The sequence below is a fragment of the Engystomops pustulosus genome, chromosome 4, assembly GCF_040894005.1.
Source record: "Engystomops pustulosus chromosome 4, aEngPut4.maternal, whole genome shotgun sequence".
Lineage (NCBI taxonomy): Eukaryota > Metazoa > Chordata > Amphibia > Anura > Leptodactylidae > Engystomops > Engystomops pustulosus.
In genome coordinates this window covers 138361922-138388012 of record NC_092414.1, presented here as the reverse complement: position 1 = coordinate 138388012, position 26091 = coordinate 138361922, and the positions used below count along the sequence as shown (strand labels likewise).

Sequence of the window (26091 nt, the reverse complement as noted above, 5' to 3'; positions counted from 1 at the left end):
CGTGTGGGCCCGTCTGCTGGTTACAAAATTAGGTGGCTCTGCAGTGCTACTGGGGGCATGGAATAGCATTAGTCCTCGGCACTCCGAGGGGCTATTTCTCACCCCCAGTAGCCTATGCAGGTAATATGCATATAAGTAAAATAAAGTTTTTAATCACGCTGTCAATATAGCAGGAAATATCAAAACAAGTTTATGGATTACATACATTGGCATGGGTAATCTAGCCCTTGATTCACATTCTGAGAGATTGCCCATGGTAGATTTTCTGCTGCAGAAATAAAGTTTAATGCTTTAATATGCAAATTAATTTCTAAGACTGAGGCCGTGGAGTAACCTCAGTCAGCTCTGGGAGGAAGGCCCATTTGTCTGGCCCATGTCCGGCAGAATTTCAGGTCTGCACAAGCAAAGTAGTTTGCTGCTGGTGTGTTGCCGGCACACGAATGGGAGCTACTGCGCAAACGCAGAGCTCTCCAGCAGCAGGCTTGTCGTCGGAGATGTTTCAGAAGAACAGGCCGCTGCGGGTAGAGGCGGGTCTGTAGTGGCTACTGGGGGCGTGGAGTAGCCTTCCCCCCGGAGCTGTCTGACGCTACTCCACGCCCTCAGAAGCCGTAGAAATTAATTTGCAAATTTAAGCATTAACCTTTATTTCTGCAGAAGTTGTATTCCTGAATTAGTGCAAAATGGGGAATCTTTCAGAATTAGATTCCCCATTTTAAATTTCCTTTAAGGAAGAAATCTAGTTGAAATATCTTTTTCTTTGACCACAGCAGACCCCCAAATAATGAAATGCCTGCAGCAGGCCCCCAAATGATGACATGCCCTGCAGCAGACCCCCTAGTAATAAAATGCCTACAACAGACCTCCTAGTAGTGAAATGCCCTGCCGCAGACGCCCTATTAAACAAATGCCTGCAGCAGACCCCTAGTAATGAAATGCCATGCGCAGACCCCATAGTAATAAAATGCCCTGCAGCAGACGCCCTAGTAATGAAATGCCCTGCAGCAGATGTCCTAGTAATGAAATGCCCTGCAGCAGACCCCTGAATGATGAAATGTCCACAGAAGACCCCCAAATAATGAAATGCTCTGCTGCAGACCCCCAAGTAATGAAATGCCCTGCGCCTCATTGCATAAAAAAACTAAACGTACTTACTCAGCTTCCAATGCTTGCCGATAATCGGCGCAGCTCCACTTCTTTCTAATCAGGGAGTATATAAGTTTTTTAAAAAAAAAAATCATTCATGTTTAAATCGAGTTTGAGTTTTTTAGCACATTTTTAGGTCGGGTTTCTGAGCCGCTCAATAGTTCAGAATTCATTTATCCTTGATTATGACTCAAAGGATGTTAGTTGGGTTATTTATATTGCCCTACTATGGGATTAGAGATTTTAAATTTGGGTAAACAGATATGGATGCCACATAAACTTTTCATCTTAGTAGTTTATTAAATTGTGGTAAGTATGGTACAAGAAAATACTTTTACATACATCTCCTAAATATAACATAATGTCATTAATGGTTCTATGTTTCTTGGCAAAGAATATTACAAGCTGAACTAGTTCTACAAGATTCCTTGGCTTAGTTAGCCCAGGGATAATATATTTGGGCAAACATAACTCCATAAAAAAATAACAGTTATACAGTGCCTTGCGAAAATATTTCCCCCCCCTTGAACTTTTCTTCCTTTCTACCAGAAATTGTAGTGTACCTCTCCACTGTGGAGTCTTTAGTTGTTTAGATGATTTATACGCCACTGGACATGCATACCTTTTACTGTAGGATTGCCAGCCAAGTCTCATCCATGAGAAGTCACAGCGGTACTGACCCTCTCAGTTAACCTAGAAAATCTTATTTGCATAGAGTAAAGGTGCTTATCGTGCCTTGCGGAAGTATTCGTCCACTCCCAACCCCCCTTGAACATTTCTACCTTTTGCCAGATTCCAGGCTTTAAACCTAAAGATATAAAATTGCATTTTTTTGGTGAAGAATTATTATTATTCGGCCCCCTTAATACTTTGTAGCCCCACCCATCAGTTTTGCACGTCGAGAGACTGAAATTATTGCCCATTCTTCCTTGGAAAACGGCTCGAGCTCAGTGAGGTTGGATGGAACCGTGCTCCTTGGGATGTTTTTATACGGAGACTTGATTACACACGGTGGATTATATTTATCATCTTCTGGAGTGAGTTTGCTGCACTGAAAGTAAAGGGGCCAAATAATATTGACTGCTCCACTTTTCAGTTTATTATTTTTTACAAAACTTTAAATATCTAATAAATTTCGTTCCACTTCACAATTGTCTCCTACTTTTTGTTGACTCTTCACCAAAATTGTCTGAAATGGTAAAAGGTAGAAAAGTTCAAGGGGCCAAATACTTTCACAAGGCACTGTAAGACTTTTCTTGGATGAGACTTGCATGGAAGTACATAACGTAGCAGATAAAAGGATATTAAATGTTGTTGTGTATTAATGTTAAAATAACTGTCAGCATACAGTTTATTTCATGGCATAAGATTTTACAGGGTCCTGGTCCCATGCCGGCAGTGTGGAGAGTTTTTTGCTGGTTACTTCATCAATGGGCCACCCCCAGGCCTTAAAGAATGGTGCCAGGTTTTTGTTGACCGTTTGAGAAAACTTCTCCGCCCAGAGATTCATCTTAACATTCTTGTTATTACTGACATTCGATATTGTCTGATACTCAGCAAAAATACGCTTAAAGGGGTCCCAACCAAAACCTTCCTGTAGCTGAAATAGTGGAAACAAAGACTGAGTTATAATAAGTCTTACAATATAATATAAAGCAATTATGCAGCGTATTACTCTAAGGAATTGTACAGTAAGAGTCGAGCAAAATACTGTTGGCACTTCATGTGATAAACTGTCACTCCCACCATTTTTACCGTTATGTTAAAAAAATTTTTTTAGATACCTGAAGATAAGTTTCAAGAGCTGTCCAGACGCTCCATTGTGCTAGATTGGCTCCATTCTTCATGTACTGCTGGATTCTATTTTCTCTGTCAGCAGGCTTGAGAGCAGGATGAGCTTTATCTCTTGGGATTCCCAGCACGGTTTCATGCACATATACTGACCACAGGTTACAGGTGGCTTCTGTGGTGTGAGGGGGGAATTCCCAAACTCCCCTTTGCTGGTTGTGACCAAGTTCATGTATGGGCCCCCAGAGACCTTTCTTTATATCTTCAACACTTACTAAAGTAGGTGCTGATGGCAGTTGGCACATAATTGGGTATCCAGCATGCATCCAACCTATAGGAATGAATAAATTGAAGCATAGATAAGTTCTTGATATAATTAAATGTATCCTAGACAATTTAATAGGGTTTTTAATCAACGGTTATAAAACATGATCAGCTGGGCATTAAAAAGTTACATTATTGTTGAACCAGCAGCTGAGGGTTTGCCAATTCCGAGCCTAAAGAGGGCTCTGTTTTTTAAGAGTTTTCAGGAATTAATGATAATTATGATATTACTTATACTTAAAGAAGACCAGACCAGAATTTTACCCCTTACACCAGAAATACCTGCTGGTAAACGGTTAAAAGTCCTCTTAATATCACCTTATATTTACTGCATCTGAAGCTCTGTAATTACAGCTGTTTTATGATATGCAAATGAGTAGAGTCATATTATGAATAGAAGAGTCATGTATCCTGAGTGTATGTTATGTGTCTCTTCAACATCAGCCTGAGCAGACTAGAAGTCCTCTTCCTATTTCATTCCTTACCAGAATGCTGTCTCTCTCACTGCAGGATGAACTTATCACCATTTAACGCACCTGCGATGGGCAGGTCCAAACAGGAGTACAGCCAAAATAGACAAAGGCAGAAAAATATTGGGGAACTATTTTACTGGAGGGAGGAGGCAGATTTGAGCTGGGTCATCTGCACTTTTCAACAAAGGCACAGCGTGGGTGATTAAGGTTTTTTTGTGCATGTTCTTGATGACAGGTTCCCTTTAGGAGCACTCTGCATACAAAAAATACACCGAACAGGCTCTAAACTAAAACCTATTTTTGTGCAGATCCCCATTTGTACTGTAGCTCCTTTATAGAACCGCCATAAAATAATTCACTGTTCAGACACTCATTCAAGGTCACTTGCATTGCACGAGGCAACAATGAGAGGTCGCACCCTACCTACCCACTGATATTTGCACATCAGTAACAAATCTTTCAGGACGTGGAAACTTCTTTGATACAGCAGCGAGATCAGCTATTGCTTCCATGATCTTATCCCACTGAGACATCAAAGTGTCTGGATCCTCTAGGGAGCGGATTGCATCAGAGGGCACTGTAAGGATTATGTTTTCTGTAATGAGCTCAGCCCAAGGAGATGGGTATTTCCGAACTTTCTGCACCCAAGATGAGCGATTAATTTTGCCTTAAAAAAAATAAATTAAGTATATATAACTTTGGAGGCATGTTTTAAAATGATTGCATTGTAATTATTATAGGTTATAAAACATTTTTTCTAACAGTTTATTGCTCTGTTTGGCTTCTGCACCCCATAAGCATCTGTTTATTTACCAGGAGGTCTGTTTATGACATTATATTATTATATTGACACAGACTTCAGAGTACAGACGGTCCCCTACTTAAGAACACCCGACTTAGAGACGACCCATAGTTACAAACGGACCGCTACATGTAGCTAATCTACTGTACTTTAGCCTTAGGCTTCAATGATCAGCTATAACAGTTTTCACAGGTGTCTGTAAAGAAACTTTATTGTTAATCCTGGTTCTTGTGAAAATCCTACATTTTTAAAATCCAATTGTCACAAAGACCAAATATATTTGGCTGGGGTTGCAATGATAAAGTATAGAGTTCCAACTTACATACAAATTCAACTTAAGAACAAACCTACAGAACCTATCTTGTACGTAACCTGCGGACTGCCTGTATATAAAGTTATGTAGGAAAAAGCTATATGTACAGCTCACCAAGTCTTGGCTCCCACGTGCAGGAGTTTCTGCACGTGGGAGCAATTAGAGGAAGAAGGAACGAATCTCTGCAGTGTCTTTGCTGTGAAGCTTTATTTCATTTCAAAGTCCAATAAAAATAAGCAGACATTTTCTTGTGATGCACACACAAGGAATAATGCCTACGCGTTTCTGGTGCACAATGCACCCTTAGTCATGGCTAACCTCCACATTGGAGATGCAAGGATAAATACCTAGTTATCTAGTATAGTAAAAACAAAATTACATAAAAACAGAGGTGATCCCATTATATTTATGAGAAAAAAAAAAGAACACATATCATTATCACACATCTGATTGTTATACTATTGTTGTACTATTAATCCACAGAAGAATACATGTTTCTGCATTTGCTCAATAGAAATTGAAAGCAGGATTCCTACATTATCCAGTTCATGGTTTGGCACCTCGGCTAGATACATGACCTGTCGGGAGGAGAAAACGTCAAATGCATCATAATATATGGTGGTATAATACAATACCTTGCCCATAAATATATGTCGTCTATCTCCAATACAAAAATTTGTCTGGTTTACATTTTCCCAAAGTTTACTAGATGAAAATGCACCCTGCTATGGATGAACCAAAATTTTTTTCAAATCGAAGTTTGTTATTGTACATGAGTACAATAACGAAAAAGATCATGGTGTTCCAGTTCGGAGTTTGTCACTCCAGCTGGAAACACAGCAACTTCACAGTAATGTTAACTAAGACTAGTGATAGACGTCATCGTCCTCCAGTTTGAGGCTTGTCACTCCGGCTGGGAAAACACAACAACGATGGAGATGCTAGCTCAAAAATCAAGGTGAGCATAGTAATACATAATAGTACAATATAATGTACCTGAACCTATAAGAATATCACGGCAATCAGACTTAGAGAAGTGCTCGGCCTTCAGCTCAGCGTCTAATAAGGGAACACGTGTAGAAAACAGTATCATGAGATTAGTAATGGAACATCATCTCGTGTCTATAATTCATACCTTAGGCAAGCGACGGCGAACCTTTTAGAGACTGAGTGCTCATACTACAACCAAGACCCACTTATTTATCGCAAAGTGCCAACACAGAAATGTAATTTGTGATTTATACTCCCTTCTCTGTCACAGTTTTCATTGATATCAGCACCTGAGGACACCAATAAAGCAGAAAATAGAAGAAATTTGGATTATCATTGTAGCTTCCCTCCAGGGTCCCATAAACTGGAAGAATTGTCAGGGCCGGAGCAGGAGCTACAATGATAATCCAGATCTGTCCACACCTTCCCACTCCTCCAGTAGTCCCAGGTAGCGCTGTCACTTTAAAATAGCTCTGTACACAGCAAGTCCTGTGCTGTCTGGGACTGCAGGAAGATACCTGGAATCATCTCTGATGATGGCCTGAGTGCCCACAGAAAGGGCCCTGAGTGCCACCTCTGGCACCCGTGCCATAGGTTCGCCACCACTGCCTTAGGGGAACCTTGTATTGAGTCGGAAGATCCAGAAAGCCTCCCGATCAAGTAAGACTTTGAATCTGTCTCCTCCCCTTGTTAAACATAACGGGATCACCTCTGTTTTTATGTAATTTTGTTTTTACTGTACTAGATGCCAGGGGCCATTACGCTTTTTCATTACATCTGATCAGGTGACTGGGTGGTTACACGTTAGCGGTAGGTACACCTGATCAGGTGACTGGGTGGTTACACGTTAGCGGTAGGTACACCTGATCAGGTGACTGGGTGGTTACACGTTAGCGGTGTACTCGGTACACTCGCAATACGTGCTGCCCGGATCTCCCGGCCCGAACGCTGCAAACAAGAATTGAACTCAGCGCAGAGTTCAGCGCATCACCCTCGCAAGGAAGGGACCTTAGCCTTAAGATATTTATGAGAACAGAAATACCCTACATACCCTTTATAAATAAAGGAGCTAGTTCTACTCCTTGCACTGAAATCTGAATGTTGCCCAGCTGACTTTTGGCTTTGACAATAACATACAGGAGTCCACCCCAGACGGAGGATATGGAAACCTTCTCATCATCAACACCCTTCCTATGCACCACCACTGGTGCACGACAAAATTCCTTTGCACCACTGAGGTCATCTGAGTGACAGCCAACTTGTACCTGTAATAAAGATAATACATTAGCTACAAGTATCACTGCACAGAAGAAATATATCATTTATAACTGGCTAAAACTATATACGGATGGAGAGACCTTCTGATATATTACCTGAAGACCTTTACCAACAGCTGAAGCTGGGAACACAAGTATGGCTGTTTTCCGTGGAGGGAGGTAGAGTCCAGTACTTCTCCATGCATCATCACCTGGGGACAAAATATCTATGAGTCAATAATTCTTTATTACCAGATACATAATAATAGAGAGAGTCTCCCATTGAAACAAGTTACTGTGCTTGCTGTACAGATGCAACACATGGCAAAACAGTGGCTGCAGCAATCAATAAAGAACAACTTCCTACAAGTTTCTCGTCAGTTTCTCATAGGCATTTGAAGGTTTGAAAGAAATGAGTCTACCAGAGGTTTTGATCATTCAAAGCTGCAAATAATTTTTGGTAGCGTCCCTGAAGATTCTCCCTAAAAATCTGTGTAATCATACCTTTGTGTGTGTGGTTAATAGCAGCAGAACTATAAAGAATGCATTTATTATCCAGGATTGTAGCTGGTCTAGGTGCACTGTTATATGAGATTTTAGAGTAAACCGTTCCAAAGCCTTCCCCTGCTTTGAGTCACAGCTGTATTAACAAAAATCTGTTGCAATGCCTACTCCCAGTAGAGGGGGCAGGGGCTATGAAGCATTTCAATACACAGAACTATATCACAGCAATTAGAGAATACGTCTCCTGTGCAGCAAGTCCAGCTACAATCATGGAATATAAATGCTTTTTAACAGTCCTAACAACACACTCAGGTATGGTTGTTACCAAATAATATCTTCAGGGTTGCTACCCAATAATATCTGCAGTTTTGCATGATCAGATCTGCAGGCAGATTCCCTTTAAATGACAACTCTGACATTTTTCACAAATTAATAGCTATTGCAGTGCAGTAGTCTCTTTGTTATCTTCCTCATTTTAGCCTGGTTCTTTGCTGTGCTGATTTCTCTTGTGATCTGGTAGAGTTGTTTAGATATATGGATTGAAAGAGGAGAAGTGGAAAGAGGTCATGTGACTGTGCCCTCTGTGTGTAGCAGCAGAGCTCTGTGTGTTCAGTGCTGTGGATGCAGAAGTCTTCTTCACAAAATAGTAAAGTAAACAATGCCCCCTGTTCCCTGTCAGCCCATTATATGATCCAATAGATTTATTTGTTTCTTTGGACCTCATGCTGTGTCATACTCTTCTCTGAAGCCCTTCCCTGCCTTCTGCTCTCCTGGCACTTTCTGCACAGTGCAGAAAATATGTTAAAGGGGTATTCTGGGAATATGAACGCCTGATACAAAAACCCATAAAGCTATAAATAAATAAATACAAAATACTCAACGCCATTAATCACAAAACAGAGCTTAAATAGTTTGCTTTTATGATTCACAAAATGTTGTGGGCTTTCTAAAGTAGGCAGAGTTATCCCCAAGATGGCCACCATCTAAAACTACAATTCCTGTGATCCCTCAGTTCTCAGTAACAGCTCCTTCCTCTTAAGCTCTGCTCCCATTGATGATCTAACAGACTGCCCTGCTCTGTTACCATTGTAAGGATGTGTGTTGCTGCCAGAAGAGAAAATGGACATTGTTCTGCTTGTTTTAAAAGGGGGAATCTCATATGAAAATTTGGCAAAAATCAGGAGCTACACTTCAAGTATGAAAGATTGTAGCAAGCCATGTCCTCTAAAATCTTTTGTGATGCCCATGGCATTCCAGATAGGATAGATGCCACATAGGAATAAGTGTATGTATTTGGTGGTATTTATCTTTTATCCCCTGTGAACAAAACTCAAAAGCTTTCATGCAAGATACACACAGTTGCAAAATAGAACATTTCTGATAAACTATATAGACAAAAATAATAGAAAATTCACATATATATATACTAAAATATAATAAAAAGACTTTACCAGGGTTTGTGGCGTCTATCTGTATTGTAACAGGGGGATTGCACTGAGCACTCTCACAATCTGGATCCTGCAGTTTATCCAGACGGCAGACTTCTTGCGCTAGACACATCATAAAAGCCTCTTTGGAGCAGTTTTTTGCTGGACACTGTTTGCTGACATTGGGCATACAACAGCCATGTACCAGGTGCACCAATTCTTCCTGTAGAGCTGAAATAAGCGGGCTTTCTGGTAACCTCATGAAAGTAGAAACATCTTGCCTGAGTTTAGACAGCCAGGTGTTTAGAGGAGGTTTCAACTCAGCTCCACTTTTCAAGTCACTAATGAGTTGACACACTGCCCTAGGAAAATGGTAAGTGATAGCTTCTGCCTGGGGATCCAAAACAGGATAAATACCCTGGGTAGCTGTCCGTTCGAGAATGCTGATTCCAAGTTTATTGAGAATCTTGTTTCCAGGATATTGAGAAAGAACGTTTGGATGGGAATAAGACCAGTACCAAGCATGGCCAGCAATGAGTAGGCCGCCGCCTTCTGCCACAAATTGGTGTACTTTTTCAGCCTCACCATCACTGTATGATGTGCAGCAGTAGACACTTACCTCAGGAATTATATCAGAGAGAACACATTGCAAGTCTTCAGTTTGTAAGATACTTGCAAAATTAGCCAGCTGTTTGGCAACACCAATCTTTCCATTTCTTCCCTTATCAAGCCAAGAGATGGCATTGAGCAAGAAGGTTTTGAGCTGTGGTTTACTTAGATAACCTTCATGTGTCCCCACAACAACACGACCTCGGCCGTAATACGCCCCAGCAAAAAAGCATTGATTACTGTTGGTTAGGCCAATAGGAAACGTCAAAGGTCCATGTAGGAGAAGTTCTGAAGGAACGCTTTGACCACTAATATCCATATTGCTAACACCTTTCGTAAGGTGCTTCAAATCCCCTGAAAATCTTACACTGTAAAACAAAATGAAATTTTTATTAATATAAGTATCATTTACTTTTATTTCATGAAATGAGACATGTAGTGAAAGTTACGTAAAGAGGATTTTATATGTAATAATGCATAATACAATGTACAGTAATAGCAATTGTACTTACTCCTTGTAGAAGGGGCACCATGGTATTTTTTCACAAACGTCAAAATTCCCTCCTTCTCCACACTGACCAGTGAAATATATCCCAGCAACAGATGTTATTTTGTTTCCAGGAAAATTACACAGAACATTATCATCTTTGTGGGTTTGAGCCCAGTGCCAGGCTTGAGCTCCAATGAGAACGCCTCCTCCTTCTTTTATAAAGGTGACTATTTCCTTTGCCTGACTATCACGATAGCCATTTGTAACGAGCACTCCTACATCTTTCTTTAGGCCAGAGATCTGTTCAACTGTGTGTCCAGAAGCCAAAAGTGTCTGTTCTAAATTTCTAAGGTTGTTATTTATACCAATTACCGCTTCTGAGGAAGGTTTCAGCCAAGATATTGCATTTTTCAGGAAGTCCATGAATTGTGGCAGGTTAAAGAATGCCTCATGGCTCATGACCACCATCCGCCCCTTACCATATTTAGATGCAGCTATGAGAACATGTTTTCCAGGACTTGCCAGGACTGGAAAAGCAGTGTCACCAGTTAGGAGAAGTTTGCAGGGTATACTGTTTCCAGAAAAATTTACACTGCGGATCCCTTGGACCAGGGTGCAATAATCTTCATTACAAGACATTTTCTATAGTCTGTAAAACAACATGAGCATGTTTTGTCATTCTTAAAATACAGTTCAATTGTACAAATGCCAAGTTATTACATAGATTTGTTCAAATGTCCCTTCATACACTATAAACTCATGCACTTTGCCCTATCTCACACAGTGGGGCAGATTTATCAAGCTGTCTGAAAGTCAGAATATTTCCAGTTGCCCATGGCAACCAATCACAGCTCAGCTTTCATTTTACCAGTGCTCATGAATATTTTAAAGGGGAGCTGTGATTGGTTGCCATGGGCAACTAGAAATATTCTGACTTTCAGACTGCTTGATAAATCTGCCCCAGTATGTTTGTAGTTTGTAATTCACAAACCTGTTAGCAATAATTCCTATAGATAAGCACTATGGAATCACTGGAATCATTGTGTATGGAACACAGCTACCTTAATTACTAGACTATACATTTTTAAAATGGATTTCTACTGTCACTAAACTTTACCAGGGTAAGCATAAGATCCTAATATGGTCCCCTTATATAGAACTTATACTGGTAAAGTTTGCCAAGGCCCACTGCGCTCCCCTCCAAGAATCTTAAGCATCGCCTCACCCAATGCCAATTTAGTTTTGGGGTGCTGTTGTAGGAAAGTCAGAATGGTCAAAGAAACTGTGCTAATTGTTAAAGCATCATGTATGAAACTTTAGCATAGGCCCTTCGAGCTAAGGAGAAAAGATGAAGCTGTACAGCAGGGGTGTCAAACTCATTTTCGCAGGGGTTCTCATCAGCCTTGTGTTTGCCTTAAAGAAGCTGAATGTAATTTTACAATTACATTACAATCAGCCATTTTAGGGCAACCATAAAGCTGACCCCCCCGGCAGCCACAGAGCCTCCCCAGCAGTCACAGTGCCCCAAGTGCTCCTCCAACAGCCATAGTGCCCCTTGAAGCCAGAGTACCCCCCAGCAGCCACAGTGCTCCCCTCAGCTGTCATAATGCCCCTCTACCACAGCCACATTGCACCCAGTGCCCCTCCGGTTGCCAGAGTTTCCCCAAACAGCCACAGTGCCCCCTCCCCAACAGCCACAATGTTCCCCAACAGCTACAGTGCTCCCAGCAACCAGTGTGCGCCCAATAGCCACAGTGCCCCCCAGCAGCCACAGTGCCCCCACACTGCTTCCTAGTAGCCACAGGTTCACCCCAGCAACCAGAGCCCCTACACTGGGTGCATCGGCTAATACATCATCAAATGTGTCAGCTTTAGAGCCGGCATGTACAGGGTGGTTGGCCACTTTTCAATAAATTAATTTGAAAAGACGCTGGCTGCGCTTCTTTCCAAGTGCTGGATACATCAAGAGGAGTCTCTTGATTAATCCAACTGCACTGGAGGGGCCGTGAGCTATTAGCGTATGATAAATAACCCCCTAAATTTACATTAAATGAGACTATAAGCACACAAACGTTGTTTTCGAATCCTGTACAAACACAAGGGGGGATATTTATCATATGCCGGCGCTTGTGCATTTTCGCAGGTGCATCTTTTGGCTCTTGATGTATCGGGCAGCATTTATTCTACGCCAGGCCCTGTGAAAAGTCGCCGGCAGCAGCGAGTGCGCCGGCTCAGGGACAGTAACACCCCACGCTGCCCACAGCCTGCCGAAAAAGCGGATTGGAGTTTCTGCGGCGTGGTACCACCAGGTCGTTCCACAGGTCCGCAGTGGCAGCCAAGGCGAGGTACACAGACGTTAGGCAGAATCATAGTCAGGGACAGGCAGGAGGTCAAGATGGGCAGCACGGATCAAAGTTGGGGACGTAGCAACAGGTCAAGACAAGCAGAGGAGCATAGTCAGGAACGCAACCGGGATCACAACACGAAATCACTATAAACGCAAAAGGACATGGGAACAAAACTTTTTCTAAGGCTGTGAGGCACAAAGATACGACAGGGAAGACAGGAAGGGGCTGGAAATCTATCATGAAGGGCAGCTGACCAGCGCCAGTTATCTGTCCGCAGGCCTTTAAATCAGCTGGCGCCCAAGGCGGCGGGAATGCGTGCAGGGAGCTAGATCCCGGCAAGGTGAGTTGCACGGAGAGTGCAGTGGCCCGCACAAAGGTACACGGGTGCACCTGCGACAAGGGTCGCAGGGGCACCCATGACAATGTGTCCATTATTGTGAGTGAAACCATCTGACTTAATTCACAGTACTTTCTTCTATCAGTTTCAAGTGGTACCCCAAACATAAGATGGAGGTCTTGTCCAAAGATTAAGAGATTTCCTTTTTCAGTGATATATTTTGTTCTTAAAAAAAAACTGTTTATTACTTGTGAGACACTGAAGGGGTTAACTGTGGATGGGCGGTATGTTTCCCCTAGGTTTTCCTATTATGCAAGGCCTTAGTGCTGAGGTTGGGTGTCCAGCACCTTGGTGATGGGAGCAGCCCAATCAGTCTCTTTTTTTAAACCGCTCAGCAGAGCTGGAAGTGTTGTCTCTCTCTGGAAGGAGGCTGGAGAGCACACAGCCCTGACCTCTGTGCCTGGAGCAGCCAAGTGATTTTGTATAGTGGTGAGTTAGTGGAATACCTGTATAGTTAGCACCCTGACGGGTAGGATTTTTTTTGTTTATTTAATGCCTGAATGTAAAGGCTGTTTTATTTTGCTGCTACAATAAACGCAGGCGAGACCTGTTTTGGACTAAACCTTGGTGTCACTGTCTTGAACTGCATCACAGCACCCCGCTACCACGGTCTCTACTGGGCCAAATCTCCCACATATGGTGCTTCGGATTGCGGGCAGTTCAAAAGACACACACCTGAAAGGCTCGCTACATCCTGCAACATTGCATGGCCTGGGTGAAAGCAGCAGGCAAATTGCAGGATAAAGCCAAGATGGAGGACTTTATTAAAGCCATGCTCCAGCAGCAGGAGGAGAGATCCCGCCAGCAGCAGGAAGAGTCCCAGGCTAATCGGCAGCTGCAGCAAGCCATGCTCCAGCAGCAGGAGGAGAGATCCCGCCAGCAGCAGGAAGAGTCCCAGGCTAATCGGCAGCTGCAGCAAGCCATGCTCCAGCAGCAGGAGTAGAGGTCCCGACAGCAGCAAGCCATGCTCCAGCAACAGCAGGAAGAGTCCCGAGCCATGTTCCAGCTGATGATGGAAAAGTTTTCTGGCGTTATGGCAGCACCACAAGCGACGACTACTGAGGGGTCCCATACTGGTTTGCAAGGGTACCCGGTTGTCCAGCATTCCGCACGGGCTGCAGTGCAGAAGGCTTTACAAAAGATGACGGCGACCGACGACGTGGAGGCTTATCTCACTGTGTTCGAGCGAGTAGCTGAGCGAGAGGAGTTACCAGCTAAGCAGTGGGCAGATGTCCTGGCGCCGTTCCTGACGGGCGAATCGCAGAAGGCCTACTACGACCTGAGTGAAACTGAGGCCCGTGAGTACCCCCAGCTAAAGGCGGAGATTCTGGCTCGTCTTGGGGTCACCATTCAAGTTCGTTCCAGCCGGGTCCACCAGTGGGCATACTCTGAAAAACTACCCCCGCGCTCCCAAATGCATGACCTGATCCATCTTGTCCGGAAGTGGCTACAACCCGAGGATTGCACCCCAGCACAGATGGTTGAGAGAGTGGTTCTTGACAAGTTCACCCGTTCTCTGCCCTCTCGGCTCCAGCGGTGGGTTGGACAGGCCGGTCCCACAAATGCCGAGGAACTTGTGTCCCTAGTAGAGAGGTATCGGGCTACGGAGGATCTTCTACTTATCCCTCCCACACGAAGCAGTGCCAGTGACAAGGCCATTAAACCATCTGGTAAGACTGCTACTGCAGAAAAAGGGAAACAGGTCAGGTTGGGAGGGGGTACACTGGGGGGCTTGGATACACAGAAACCCAGTGAGGCTCGTGACAGAGGTCATAGCCGTATCCAGTGCTGGCGATGCCATGAAATGGGCCATATTGCTGCCAACTGTCCCCTGTCAGTGGAGCCAATGGACTGCAACCAGACCCGGCGAATGTCCCTGTTTGCCCGGCCGGTTCTGGCTGCCGAGTCAGTCACGGATGCAGAACCCCAAGTGTGTATGGTCACAATCGGTGGTCACACGGTGGAAGCCTTGCTAGACTCAGGGAGTCTGGTTACCCTGGTGCGGGGAACTTTGGTTGATCCTGGACTGTATTGTGGGCGTAAAGTGGGAGTGTTATGTATACATGGGGACACTCGCGAATATCCCATTGCTGTCATCAACCTACATACCCCTTGTGGTACTATTACCCATGAAGTGGGGGTGGTGGGGACCCTGTTTCATGAGGCTATTATCGGCAGAGACTTACCGGTGTTTTGGGACCTCTGGAGACGAAGACCCACCTCAGGTGCTGTTGCAGATAATAAACGACAGGTATGTCCGGCCTTGGCCCCTGAACCCTTTGAGGCCGATGTACCCACACCAGCAGTAGGGGTGACCCCATGTGATGAATTCTCTCCCCTAGAGGTCCTAGCTGGTGAGGTCGAGGGCCACGAGGAGGTGGCCGACATGCCGGACCTTGAGTTTTCCCGTGAGAATTTTGGGGCTGCACAGCTACAGGACCCTACCTTGTTTAAAGCACGGGAGAATGTTAAGGTGATAAATGGGGTACTCCAAATACCAGGGGCTGACAAAATATACCCCCGAATGGTGATTGTTGGGGAGCTGTTGTACAGGGTCGACCAGATACGGGGTGAGGAGGTTGAGCAACTTGTAGTACCCCAATCTCACCGTAGGCTGGTGCTAGAGTTGGCACACAAACATGTGCTGGGAGGGCACTTAGGTGCTGAGAAGACCCGGGAGAGGATCCTGCAGAGATTTTTCTGGCCCGGGGTGTGGGAGGAGGTAAACCGGTATTGTAGCTCCTGCCCTGAGTGTCAACTTACTGCCCCGGTGTCCCACTTCAGGAGTCCTTTGGTCCCGCTACCAATCATAGAGGTGCCATTTGAACGGATTGCAATGGATCTGGTTGGCCCCATAGTCAAATCCTCAAGGGGGCACCAATACATCCTGGTTATCCTGCGCGGTATCCCGAGGCGATTCCATTAAGGAACACCTCCTCCAAAAATATTGCTAGGGAGCTGTTCCAGGTATTCTCACGCACAGGCCTCCCCAAGGAAATCTTGACTGACCAGGGTACCCCATTCATGTCTAGGGTGATGAAGGAGATGTGTAAGTTACTGCAGGTTAAACAGCTCCGCACCTCTGTGTATCATCCTCAGACAGATGGCCTAGTCGAGAGGTTTAACAAGACCTTGAAGGGGATGCTAAAGAGGGTGGTCAGCAAGGATGGGAAGGACTGGGATTGTTTGTTGCCCTATTTGATGTTTGCCATACGTGAAGTTCCCCAGTCCTCCACGGGTTTCTCACCCTTTGAGCTGTTGTATGGCCGTTCCCCACGTGGGCTTTTGGATATAGCCAAGGAGAATTGGGAACAGGAGAGGACCCCCCACCGTAGTGTGATAGAACACGTCTCCCTTATGCAGGACCGCATAGCGGCGGTTATGCCCCTTGTAAAGGAGCACATGACAAGGGCACAAGAGGCCCAGTCTAGGGTCTACAATAGATCAGCCAGACTCAGGACCTTTAACCCAGGCGACAGAGTGCTAGTTCTGGTGCCCACCGTTGAGAGCAAGTTCTTGGCAAAATGGCAAGGACCATATGAGGTCATGGAGAAAGTAGGGGAGGTAACCTACAAGGTATCTCAGCCGGGGAGGAGGAAACCCGAACAGATATACCACGTGTACCCGATGCCAATGTGCCTGAAGTACGGATCTCGGAGTCCCTCTCCAGGGCCCAGATTCAGGAAGCGAAGGAGTTTGTGCTCCGAAATGTGGATGTGTTCTCTAAGTTACCGGGACGTACTTCAGTCATCAAGCATGATATCATAACCGAACCCCACATCCGGGTACACCAAAAACCCTACCGGGTCCCTGAAGCGCGCCGGCTTGCCATATCCGAAGAAGTCAGGCAGATGTTAGACCTGGGGGTTATCGAGGAGTCTAAAAGTGACTGGTCGAGTCCTATTGTGTTGATTCCCAAACCTGATGGTTCCCTACGGTTCTGCAATGACTTTAGGAAGTTGAACGAGGTGTCCAAATTTGATTCTTATCCCATGCCCAGGGTTGACGAGTTGATAGAACGACTTGGACAGGCTAGGTTCTTCTCCACCCTTGACCTGACGAAAGGGTATTGGCAGGTACCCCTTACTGAAAGGGCCAAAGAGAAGACCGCTTTTGTTACTCCTGATGGGCTTTTTCAGTACGTGGTACTCCCCTTTGGGCTACATGGGGCTCCCGCCACATTCCAGAGGTTAATGGATCTCGTCCTAAAACCTCACCGGAGATATGCCTCGGCCTACCTGGATGACATCATAGTTTATAGTAACGATTGGGAGAGTCACCTGGCCAAGGTGCAAGCAGTGGTAGACTCCCTGAGGGCAGCTGGGTTGACAGCAAACCCCCAAAAATGTGCACTGGGTCTGGAAGAGGCCCGTTACCTGGGGTACCGTATTGGGCGAGGTGTCATCAAACCCCAAGTAAATAAAGTGGAGGCGATCCAGCAGTGGCCACGACCTATGAGCAAGAAGCAAGTGAGGGCTTTCCTAGGCATAGTGGGCTATTATCGCCGATTTATCCCCGATTTTGCTACCATAGCGGCACCCCTGACTGACCTGACCAAGGGTAGCAGGGCGGTGATGGTAAAGTGGAGTGAAGAGGCTGAGGGGGCGTTTCAGCGACTTAAGACGGTTTTGTGCAAGGGACCGGTACTGATCACCCCTGACTTCACCAAGACCTTTATTGTGCAGACTGACGCTTCGGACGTGGGCTTAGGGGCTGTCCTGTCCCAAGTAGTGGAGGGTGAGGAACATCCTGTGACATTCCTGAGCCGCAAGCTCACACCTCCTGAGAAGAACTATAGTATAGTTGAGAGGGAGTGCTTGGCGATAAAATGGGCTCTGGAATCCCTGAGATACTACTTGATAGGGCGACAGTTTACACTAGTGACCGATCACTCTCCCCTCACCTGGATGAGTCAGGCTAAAGAGAGGAACGCCAGGGTCACAAGGTGGTTCCTAATGTTGCAGAATTTCAAATTCACGGTAGAACATCGAGCAGGAAAGCTGCATGGGAATGCCGATGCCCTGTCTCGTACCCACTGTATGATGGCCAAAAGTGTTCGCCCCCACAGGGTCAAACAGAGGGGAAGGGTATGTGAGACACTGAAGGGGTTAACTGTGGATGGGCGGTATGTTTCCCCTAGGTTTTGCTATTACGCAAGGCCTTAGTGCTGAGGTTGGGTGTCCAGCACCTTGGACACAGGTGATGGGAGCAGCCCAATCAGTCTCTTTTTTTAAACCGCTCAGCAGAGCTGGAAGTGTTGTCTCTCTCTGGAAGGAGGCTGGAGAGCACACAGCCCTGACCTCTGTGCCTGGAGCAGCCAAGTGATTTTGTATAGTGGTGAGTTAGTGGAACACCTGTATAGTTAGCACCCTGACGGGTAGGATTTTTTTGTTTATTTAATGCCTGAATGTAAAGGCTGTTTTATTTTGCTGCTACAATAAACGCAGGCGAGACCTGTTTTGGACTAAACCTTGGTGTCACTGTCTTGAACTGCATCACAGCACCCCGCTACCACGGTCTCTACTGGGCCAAATCTCCCACATACTCTATTATCATTATGGAAAGTGGACATGCGTGTACATATATACTAGCTTTAAGACAAAGGAAATAAAATACTGATATGTGCATCTTTTGACAATTTTTTTCCCATTACAGAGCTTGTAACAAATCCCCTATAGTATATATAGCTATCTACACAGGAGACATACTGGCCCAGATTTATGAAATTGGTTGCACCAGTTTTCTGTGGCACTGTGCACATGTATTAATGTAGTGGTTGTGTTGTGTTGTGGCTGCACGGTTTCCGCTGTGACACAAAACTATGCACCTAAAGGGACTTCTGATCAGCTTAAACATGTTTGGGGCACACAGGGTGTGCCAGATTATTGAAAACGTTCTTTAATTAGTGAAGCAAACTGCACAGTTTTATTACAAAGATGCTCAGATTCTCGTCCTTGGCACTGTGGTCGGTCCTTTAAATCCTACCATTGCACGGTCCATGACTCACAGACAGACAAGCTAAAAAACAACTTTTACCATAAATAAATAACATATGGTAAAAAACATTTAAAAGGGAACATATTACACAGAACATACAGTCCCTTCTCTAAGGAGTATAGCAATGAGTATAGTAACTGAGCAGAATGATATATAACATAGAAAACATTTAAAATAACTTGTATGTTATTTAGTTAAATCCTTCCTTATTGTGGTTGGTTCCACTTATTGAAGAATAGGTATCTCTGTATATATAGACGTAGACAGATAGCTACTAACCACAGAATAGTTGTCAGTGTGCCTGGCAGGACTGTGCTCCTGGGTACGTGTTTGACCAAGAGCAACATATCTATGGAGTTTATGGGGCACATTTACTTACCTGTCCTGCGCAATCCCTGAAAGTGCATTGTCCGACCGGAATGCACATCTGCCGCGATTCACGAAGATTGGGGGTCATTTACTAAGGGCCCGAATCGCGTTTTCCCGATGTGTTACCCGAATATTTCCGATTTGCGCCGAGTTTCCTTGAATTGCCCCGGGATTGTGGCGCACGGGTTTGGATTGTGTCGCGCGCGCACCAGCTTCCGTGCGCCACAAATAGGGGGCGTGGTTTTCGAGCAACCCGAATTATTCGGACAAGCCCCTGAATTTAAAAACCGAATTGTGTCGCATAAGGACCGCTTACCTTCACCTGGTCCAGCTCGGTGCATTCCGGCGCGATGAGTTTACTTTCAGCGCAGCAGCGCCACCTGGTGGACGGCGGAAGAACTACCTTATTAAATCCCGGCCGGACCCGAATCCAGAGCGGAGAAGCCGCCGCTGGAACGCGAATGGACCGGGTAAGTAAATGTGCCCCATTGTGTGCCCCATATCCTGCATTTGACGATTCCCCGCTCAGGTCCGCCGGAGTTCACCATCTTCTTCTCGATGTATGTAAGTGCATTGTCTTGCGATTTCTGTCGCATGAAAGCCAGTGCAGCTGTGCCATAATTCGGTCACGTGCGACACAATCCCCAGTTAAATACCTGCCACAGCGGTGCAATCCCCGAAAACGGCGGAAAATCAGACAAAATCAGACCGATTCTTATTAAATAAGCCCCTGTAAGTTATCTCTATTAAACCTACACTTTAATCTCCTCCTGCTTTGTAATATACTGCATGTAGATGGAACACTATGTACCACATGACAGTTTTTCTTTCTATGCAGAAGTGATTTTCTCTAATGTCTTTAGTCATGGTACAGTATGTATTTAGATTATTAATACATATCTGGCTTAGCAGAAACTGCTTTCATAACCTGTTATAAATGAGCCTTAGCAAATTACATGAAAAGTGAACACACAGTTACTATATTCTATATGTTATATTATAGAGAACACTCAATATTATATAACACACATACCTGTATATAATAACGTACCTGTCACTGTAGAAGACCAACATAGAGCTAACGTTACACCCACAGTGCCAACACAATGCCAACATAAGACTTTATACTAACAAGGGTGTGTTCTGTCATCTGAGCAGTACAGCAAATCATGCACAGTATATGGATATTTCTGGGCTCGTCAGAGATGATAGCCAAACTACAACGTCACTGGAAACAAGGAAGTGCTAGTTTTCTGCTCTCCCTGTACAGTGGTGCACTGTATCTACTGAATGAAAGTGCAGCTGTTCTCTTGGGCAGGCGCAGTAAGTGCAGTGTGTAATTCAGCTACAGACCAGCAGAGGGCCACAATGTTCTTTTATTGCACTTGGTCTCCAGTGTTCAGTCACTGCTACTGATTTTAAAGGAAATTAACCATTACAATTTTACTTCTTTACACTGAACATACATACCAGTCTGCGTCTTCACAGTGATCTGAGAAGGTATCTTCATATAGCTTGACACACAGGGTACCTGTTTTCACATTGGCTTTTAATTTCACTGATCCGTTTTTTGTAGAAAAAATTATGAAACGTCCTTTTTTTTTCACACAGAGCCAGTGCCAGAACCCTTGCGGGTATTAACCCCTTACCAGCCACAGTCATGCATGACTGCGTCATGTAAGGGGCTTTTGCTGTAGATCGGACCCCCCCACCACCACCACGCTTTCTAGGGAATCCATGACTCCGATGCCAGCTCCTGGGTCTGCCAGTGCCGATATCAAAATCTTATCCGCAATTTTAGCAGCGAGGTTAGCTGATCATTTGGAGTTTATGCCCATGATCCAAACCAGAAATGCCTCCCGCAGAATAATCAAACTGATCCAGGTTGCTAAGATCGGGGAGCTTTCTAAAATCTGTATTGGGGAAGTTTGGATTTTCTTTAGGCTTTATCAATATGATCTTGAGCCTTTATTGACGTCCTTTGGCCTTTATAAGAGGTTTGTTTTTTTTGCTACAAAACATGTATGATTGCTAACAGCGTCCGTCAAGGGAGGCCCGCTTTCCCCCCTTATATTTAACGTGTTCATAGAACCTCTTGCACAAGCAATTTGATCAAATAAAGATATAAAAGGGATAAGCATTAGGGATTCTGAATATACAGTTGCCCTATATGCCGATGACATAATTATGTTCTGTGAAAAAATGGGTGCATGGCTTACCACTTTTAAGAGACTTGTTAAAACATTTTCACTTGTATCATATTACAAAATAAATGAAAGCAAAAGCAAATTATTACTACTAGACTGTAGACCGGCTGTAGAATGGGAAATTAAAGAGAAATTTATATACTCATGGTCCCCATAGGGATTTCGATATCTTGGCATACAAGTGGTCCGTACTCTTGAAGGTATTATCAAAAAAAAATTTGACAGAATGAAACGACAAAGTAAACAATATAATAAGATATTTGCACAAATGCCATCTGACTTGGTTAAATAAAATAGCAGCAGTCAAGAGAAATACACTCACCGGCCACTTTATTAGGTACACCATGCTAGTAACGGGTTGGACCCCCCTTTGCCTTCAGAACTGCCTCAATTCTTCGTGGCATACATTCAACAAGGTGCTGGAAGCATTCCTCAGAGATTTTGGTCCATATTGACATGATGGCATCACACAGTTGCCGCAGATTTGTCGGCTGCACATCCATGATGCGAATCTCCCGTTCCATCACATCCCAAAGATGCGCTATTGGATTGAGATCTGGTGACTGTGGAGGCCATTTGAGTACAGTGACCTCATTGTCATGTTCAAGAAACCAGTCTGAGATGATTCCAGCTTTATGACATGGCGCATTATCCTGCTGAAAGTAGCCATCAGATGTTGGGTACATTGTGGTCATAAAGGGATGGACATGGTCAGCAACAATACTCAGGTAGGCTGTGGCGTTGTACCAAGGGGCCCAAAGAGTGGCACCCGGTTTGGTCTTCTGCTGCTGTAGCCCATCTGCCTCAAAGTTGGACGTACTGTGCGTTCAGAGATGCTCTTCTGCCTACCTTGGTTGTAACGGGTGGCGATTTGAGTCACTGTTGCCTTTCTATCAGCTCGTACCAGTCTGCCCATTCTCCTCTGACCTCTGGCATCAACAAGGCATTTCCGCCCACAGAACTGCCGCTCACTGGATGTTTTTTCTTTTTCGGACCATTCTCTGTAAACCCTAGAGATGGTTGTGCGTGAAAATCCCAGTAGATCAGCAGTTTCTGAAATACTCAGACCAGCCCTTCTGGCACCAACAACCATGCCACGTTCAAAGGCCTCAAATCACCTTTCTTCCCCATACTGATGCTCGGTTTGAACTGCAGGAGATTGTCTTGACCATGTCTACATGCCTAAATGCACTGAGTTGCCGCCATGTGATTGGCTGATTAGAAATTAAGTGTTAACGAGCAGTTGGACAGGTGTACCTAATAAAGTGGCCGGTGAGTGTATATTACAAATAATATTCTATTGCAAGAGATGTATTCCCTTAAAGTTCCCAAAGGAAGAAATTAAAAGGCTTCAAAAATATATTGACGGATACATCTGGAAAGGTAAACCTCCAAGGTTGCCCAAGGAGACACTTTGTGCCCCAAAACCCTTTGTCGCTATATAAAGATGCCAACCTTATAGAACCAATAAAAGTCTTCTGGCAAAAAGTAAAGTGTGAAAAGTGGATAGCTATAGAAGAGGGGGTAGTAAGGAAGATATCCCTGAAAAATTTTACATAAGGAGAATGGCGGAGAATATGCCCATGCTTGATACTACAAACGCGATGTTAACAGCCTGGCACTCTTATCATTCATGCAGCAGAGTTATCTCTGGGGAGACAAGAGGTCAGACTGGATGTGCCAAGTTTGTGTATTACAGACTTGTCGTTGACCAAATCGAAAAACACACAAATATCCACTTGATAGACTGATAACACAAAGTTGCCGAAATTTATAAAATTTTGGAAAGCAGGAAATAAGTATAATGGAGGAATCTCAATAGCATATAGGGAGATGATCACTTTCAATCAGCAAGATTAAAAAACAGCTTATATGCTTATAAGTGCGAAACGGATCTAGGTAAGACCATACCATTAAAAGTTTGAGGATGCAGCTTATGTGAGTGAGCGGTGGCTTTCTTTTTATTGTTTCCCATTAAAAGTTTGTCTCTCCTGAATAGACAATGCACAAAATAGTTTAAACTTTCTTAACCACATTGAATGCCTTTTTAAGATTATATGAAGGTCTCATTTATCTCCAAATAGGTTAGCAAATATTTATGATAACATTTGTAATGTATGTAGGAGAGGTTGTTGAGAACCAGCAGACCTATTCCACCTCCTGTGGAGATGCCCACTTATCATGGAATTTTGGGTACAGGTGGCCAGTTTGTTTGATGGATTTTGTAAGGAAAAATTACCAAATTACCATTCTCCCTAGAGTTATTCCTGCTTAACATCTTGGAATCTTTTTTTTTTTTTTATCAGATTATCAGAGAGATTGTGAACTGTATATGTGTGATGGGGATGTAATAAGTAAAAAAAGGATATTAAAATCGGGTTGGGACCTTTGGACTTGACACCTGCATAGATACTGTATATACTCGAGTATAAGCCGACCCGAGTATAAGCCGAGACCCCTAATTTTAAAACCAAAAAGTGGTGAAAACCTATTAACTCAAGTATAAGCCGAGGGTGTAGTATACAGCCAGCCCCCTGTAGTATACAGCCAGCTAGGCCCATGCAGTATATAGTCAGCCAGCCCCCCTGTAGTATACAGCCAGCCAGCCCCCATGTAGTATACAGCCAGCCAGCCCCCATGTAGTATACAGCCAGCCAGCCCCCATGTAGTATACAGCCAGCCCCCTGTATTATACGGTATGTCTTCTGGATGTTAGAGTAACACTTTTTTATAACTTTTTTTCTCTTCTTCCTTTTTTTCCCTTTTTGTTGTATTTCAGTTGTATTTCAATTGTATTGTTCGACTTGTACTAATTTTGGATTTCTTAATGCATTGGATTATATATTATAAATTAAAATAAAATTTACAAATAATTTAAAAATGCCATTGTAAGCACCCGTCCAGCGAACGTGCAACCACAACCAGACTTGGCGCAAGCTGTCAGACTACGTAAGTGATGGCGAACTCACCCTGCGACGTCCCTGCGGGCTAAGACCCTGCCTAAAGCAGATAAACCGCCCTGATAAGGGCGAACCCACTATCAGGAACCTAACTGACGGTCCCTGAGTGACCCTACAACAGGACAGGGGACACTTACTTCGTCTGGCAGCTGCTGGATGGTGGAGCGGACAGGTAACGGAAATACAGGTATAGACCAGTGTTCACACTGGCGCACAGAAACCAACACAAGAACAGGTATAGACCAGGGTTCACACTGGCGCACAGAAACCAAAACAAGACTGAACAGGTAACCGGAATACAGGAATAGACCAGTATTCACACTGGTACACAGAATACAAACACAGGACTGAGACAGGGACAGATATATACAGGTCTTCAGGCAGAAAATCACAGGTCAGATACAGGTACAGGTACAGGTACAAGCAGGATATACAAAGGTCAGGTCAAGATCAAACGGGTAATATACAGGTCAGGAACAGATCAAGATCAAGCGGGTATATATATAGGTCAGGTACAGATACAGGCAGACAAACAGAGACAGGTAAAACTGAACTAGATACACAGGTAAGACAAGACTCAAAATAACCAGCAAGCCTGATGGATACAGGTACAGGCGGGCTATACACAGGTCAGACTAAAAATAACCAGCAAGGTCTCATGGGAGCAGGCAGGTATATATGCAGTTCCCGGACACGCCTCCAGCAGTACATTGGGGGAACTGTCCATCAGGCTAGTAACCCTTGCTGGGAAGGACTAAAATGCATGGAGCCGGGTGTGGCTCAGTTAATCCAAACATAAGAATTAAGCCACAGTTCACACACAAATAAACGCCATGTATTCCGCCAACTGCGGATAGAGCGACGTTCAGGCACGGACATTACAGCCATGCTGTGTGCCCATACAGCAGTTTACCACCACATATGATGTATTATTATACTCGGGAGAGATGGGTATCAAACTTTGTGGAGAGTTTTGGTATTTTGTCCACGGAGAATTTGTACATTTTTTGAAAAACACCTTCATTTAACCTAAAAAATGTTTATTTCAAAATTGCACACGATTTTGTTTTATCCCCTATAAAACAATTAACGGGTTAAGAAACTTCATAAAAGTTGTTTTATATATGTTGAGGGGTGTTTCTCTAATGGGGTAGTTTAACTATGTTTTAGGCCTCTGAAAGTGACTTAAAATCTGAGCAGGTCCCTCAAAAGCATGATTTTGCGTTTTTTATATAAATGGGAAAAATTGCACCTTCAAAGTTCAAAGCCCCATAACATCCTACAAAGATGAGAGGATGCATAAAAAACCATGTTGACGTAATGCAGGCATTCTGTAAATGTTAGTTATCAAGGTTTTTTTTTGCTGATATGACTCTGAAAAAGTGTTGAAAAAATAGAACATTTTGTATTTTGAAAATAAAGAATTTTTCCAAATGTTCACCAAATATCGTTTTTTTTACTTAAATAAACGCAAAACATACCACTCAAAATCTTTCAACTAACATGAAGTAGAATGTTTCACAAGAAAAAAATTTCAAAACTACTTGCATATGTTAAAGCATCCCAAAGTTATAACCACTTATAGGGGCACATTTACTTACCATCCCTGGCGTGATCCCCGATCCGGAATGTCAGAGGATAATGAACTCTGCCACGATTCACTTAGTTTGTGCGCCCGATTTCCTGCATGTGTC

General features: G+C 44.0%; 1 protein-coding gene across 3 annotated transcripts; it reads right to left on the bottom strand.

The window, feature by feature from the left end:
* Positions 1-1420: 1420 nt before the first annotated feature.
* LOC140127231 (TRPM8 channel-associated factor homolog) lies at positions 1421-26091 on the bottom strand. Of its 3 annotated transcripts, none has more exons than XM_072147661.1 (8): positions 25999-26091; positions 10142-10768; positions 9045-9997; positions 7207-7301; positions 6885-7098; positions 4156-4395; positions 2928-3262; positions 1421-2743 (listed from the first exon to the last, which is right to left on the bottom strand). In XM_072147661.1, the coding sequence occupies exons 2-8, from the start codon at positions 10756-10758 to the stop codon at positions 2495-2497; spliced, it is 2703 nt and encodes a 900-aa protein (XP_072003762.1). In that variant the 5' UTR covers positions 10759-10768; positions 25999-26091; the 3' UTR covers positions 1421-2494. The 3 variants fall into 3 exon arrangements, with proteins under 3 accessions (XP_072003762.1, XP_072003761.1, XP_072003760.1); XM_072147660.1 differs by lacking the exon at positions 25999-26091 and adding an exon at positions 20264-20485; XM_072147659.1 differs by lacking the exon at positions 25999-26091 and adding an exon at positions 20282-20485.

Coding starts and splice junctions, on each gene's coding strand:
- LOC140127231 (XM_072147661.1), bottom strand. CDS start 10,758: ATGTCTTGTAATGAAGATTATTGCACCCTGGTCCAAGGGATCCGCAGT. Junction 7,099..7,206: donor CTGTTGGTAAAGGTCTTCAG/GTAATATATCAG, acceptor TCTTTATTACAG/GTACAAGTTGGCTGTCACTC. Junction 2,744..2,927: donor CTCTTGAAACTTATCTTCAG/GTATCTAAAAAA, acceptor CCACTATTTCAG/CTACAGGAAGGTTTTGGTTG.